A 2,611-nucleotide genomic window follows, 5' to 3' on the forward strand; every position below is an offset into this window, starting at 1 on the left:
CGCGGTCCCCCCAGGGCCGGGCACGGCCGCAGCCGCGATTCCCGCGGTCCCCCTCCGGCCGGCGGCGCCCCGCGCGGGGACCCTCACCCACCTCCAGCTCCTTGAAGAAGACGCAGCTCCGCGCCCACTCCACGATGGAGAAGAGGGTCTGGTCGGCCATGCGGCACATGAGGCCGAAGGTGCTGAGCTTCTCGGGGCGGCCCTTGCCCTGCTCCTGCTGCAGGCAGCCCAGGATGCGCGCCTTCACCTGCGCCGCGTCGGGCTCCAGCTGCAGCAGCTTGAGGATGAGCTCGGGCAGGTCGGGGGCCGAGCCGGCGGCGTAGCCCTCGGCGTAGCCGTAGCCCCCCGCTGCCGCCTCGGGCCCCGCCGCGTACTGGTCCGGCAGCTCGGCCTTGATGGCGCGGCCGGGGAAGGCCGGGTAGTGGTAGCCGGGCAGCGGCGCGTGGCCGGGCAGCCCGCCGGGCAGCGCRGGCGTCCCGTAGGGGCTGCGCTCGTAGTCGAGGGGCGCCAGGGCGGCGGGGCTGGGCGGCAGCGCCTTGGGCACGGCCGGCAGCCCCTGCAGCGACGCCGGCAGCCCGTAGTCGCCCGGCACCGGCGACAGCATCGGCGGCACCGTCTCCAGCTTGAAGCCGTTGGCCCGGATCAGCGCTTTCTTCTGCTGCTTCAGGGCCCGGTCCCGCTTGTACATGGGGCCGAACTTGTTTCTCCCTCCTCGCATGCGGTCGGCACGGACGGCTGCGGGGCAGAGAGAGGCCACAGGCCGTGGTTAAGCCACGCGGGGCGAGCGCGGGAAAAGCCACGGCACGCAGGAACGGCTGGACACCTGGGAAAAGCCACAGCATGTGGGGAAAAGCCATGGTGCAAGGGGAAAAGCCACAGCACAGGGGAACAGCTGGACACCTGGGAAAAGCCAGGGCACAAGGGAATGGTTGGATGCACAGGAAAAGCCACAGCATCAGGGGAAGAGCCATGGCACTTGGGAAGAGCTGGACACATGGGAAACGCCACGGCGCAAGGGGAAAAGCCACGGCACGTGGGAACAGCCGGACGCACGGAAAACCACGGCACRTGGGAACAGCCGGACGCGCCAGGCGGGAGGGCACCACGGAGACCTGCCCGTGCCCGGGGGCTTGACGCCTCCTTGCCCCTTTCTGGCCCCGGCTCGGGACCTGCCCTGGGTTTCCCCGTCCCAGCAGAGCTGCAGGGCGGCAGGGCCATCCCAAGGGCGCATCCGGGCCGCGTGTAGCTTCTCTCCCGCAAACCCCCGCCCGCTGCGCCGCTCGCCCGGCTGGGCTCTGCCGGAGGAGCCCCGCAAGCGCTGCCACGCCGCCGGCCCCACGCCGACAGCAGCCAAGCAGATGTTTCCTCCRAGCCCCAGCAGAGACCCAAGAATGTGTCACCGCGCGAGGAAACAGGTGCTTCTCTGCAGCGTGCCGTCGCCCCGTGCTTGGAAGAGCCCCGGCTCGCGGGGAGCGGGGCGGACGCGAGGGCAGTGTGAGCAGGGAGCTCGGCCCTCAGCCCGAGTGCAAAAGGGGAAAAAAAATGAAAAATAAATAACAAAACCCTCAAGGAGTTTGCAGCCACCACTGAGAGTGGTCGGCTGGCGCTGGTGCATCTCAGCTGCTCTCTGCAGCCCGCAGCGGCTCTCCCGGGCAGGCGGGGAGCGCGGGAGCCCGCTCCCGGGGCAGCCCTGCCTTCCGCTCCTCGCTCGCGGAAACAGCCGCCCGCCGCGGGCAGGGCTCCCGCGCGGAGCAGAGCCGGCGCCGGCGCCCTCCGGCACGCGCTGCGGCCGCCCCCGGGCAGGTTCCCGCGCCGAGCGAGGCGCGTGCCTCCGCAGCCGGCTCCGCCGCGCAGCCGGCGCGGGATGTCCCGAGCAGAGGCAGGAGCGGTGCAAGCACGAAACAAGTGCCGACGCTTCGGCTCCTAAAACCCGCGGATTTAGGGCAGCCTGCCTCCCGGCCGAGCGCCACCRCCTTTCCCCGTCCCCCGTTGTCCCCCACGCGCCGGCACACGCAGCCCAGGCTCCCTGCGGTTTCCTGCCATGTGCTTGGGGGCGGGGGGCCCGTGTCAGCATTGACTTGTTGCCCAAATCAACCGTTTCAGGCCTGCTTTTGTCCTTCTCCGCAGAAGGATCCATTTGGAAGCGTCAGCCCAGATTTTCTGCCCAATAAATACTCCTGGCTAAGGAAACGGGGCTCCAATTTTTATCATCAAAGAGAGACAGTCAAGCTGGAAGGTCGTTTTTCCTCTGGGTGATTCCCTCCTCTACACACCGCTTCAGGGTTTCCTGAAGTAGCTAACAGCAAAATAACAAACCAGTAAAGGCTGTCTGAACTGAGCAGGCTCTCGCTCTCCGGCCGCTGCCCCGGGGCCACCCGAAACGCACAGCCAAACTCCGCCGCGCTCGGAGYGAGACGAGAGCTGCTGCAATCAGGCAGGCGGCGGCGGCACCTCTCTCCTGCGCCTTCCACGCACAAACACCGCCCGCGCCTCCGCCTGCGCCCGTGTGCCCCCGGCACCGGCCCGAACGGTCCTGCCGGGCAGGACGGAGCAGCCGTCGGCACGGCCAGGCCCGGCAAGGAGCCGGCTCGGCCCCGGCGCCGCAGCTCCC

The 2,611-nt window shown here is 69.4% G+C and overlaps 1 protein-coding gene across 1 annotated transcript in view; it reads right to left on the reverse strand.

Annotated features, from left to right (window-relative positions):
* Positions 1-2,611, reverse strand: part of LOC146598370 (steroidogenic factor 1-like) — a 115,029-nt gene that overhangs the window by 8,142 nt on the left and 104,276 nt on the right. The window contains exon 4 of the mRNA XM_085300468.1: positions 92-735. Coding sequence (XP_085156594.1) covers positions 92-735 — 644 coding nt within the window. The remainder of the gene's footprint in view (positions 1-91; positions 736-2,611) is intronic.

The sequence above is a fragment of the Rhea americana genome, unplaced genomic scaffold (genome assembly GCF_003343005.1).
Source record: "Rhea americana isolate MKP2758 unplaced genomic scaffold, rheAme1 scaffold_164, whole genome shotgun sequence".
NCBI lineage: Eukaryota > Metazoa > Chordata > Aves > Rheiformes > Rheidae > Rhea > Rhea americana.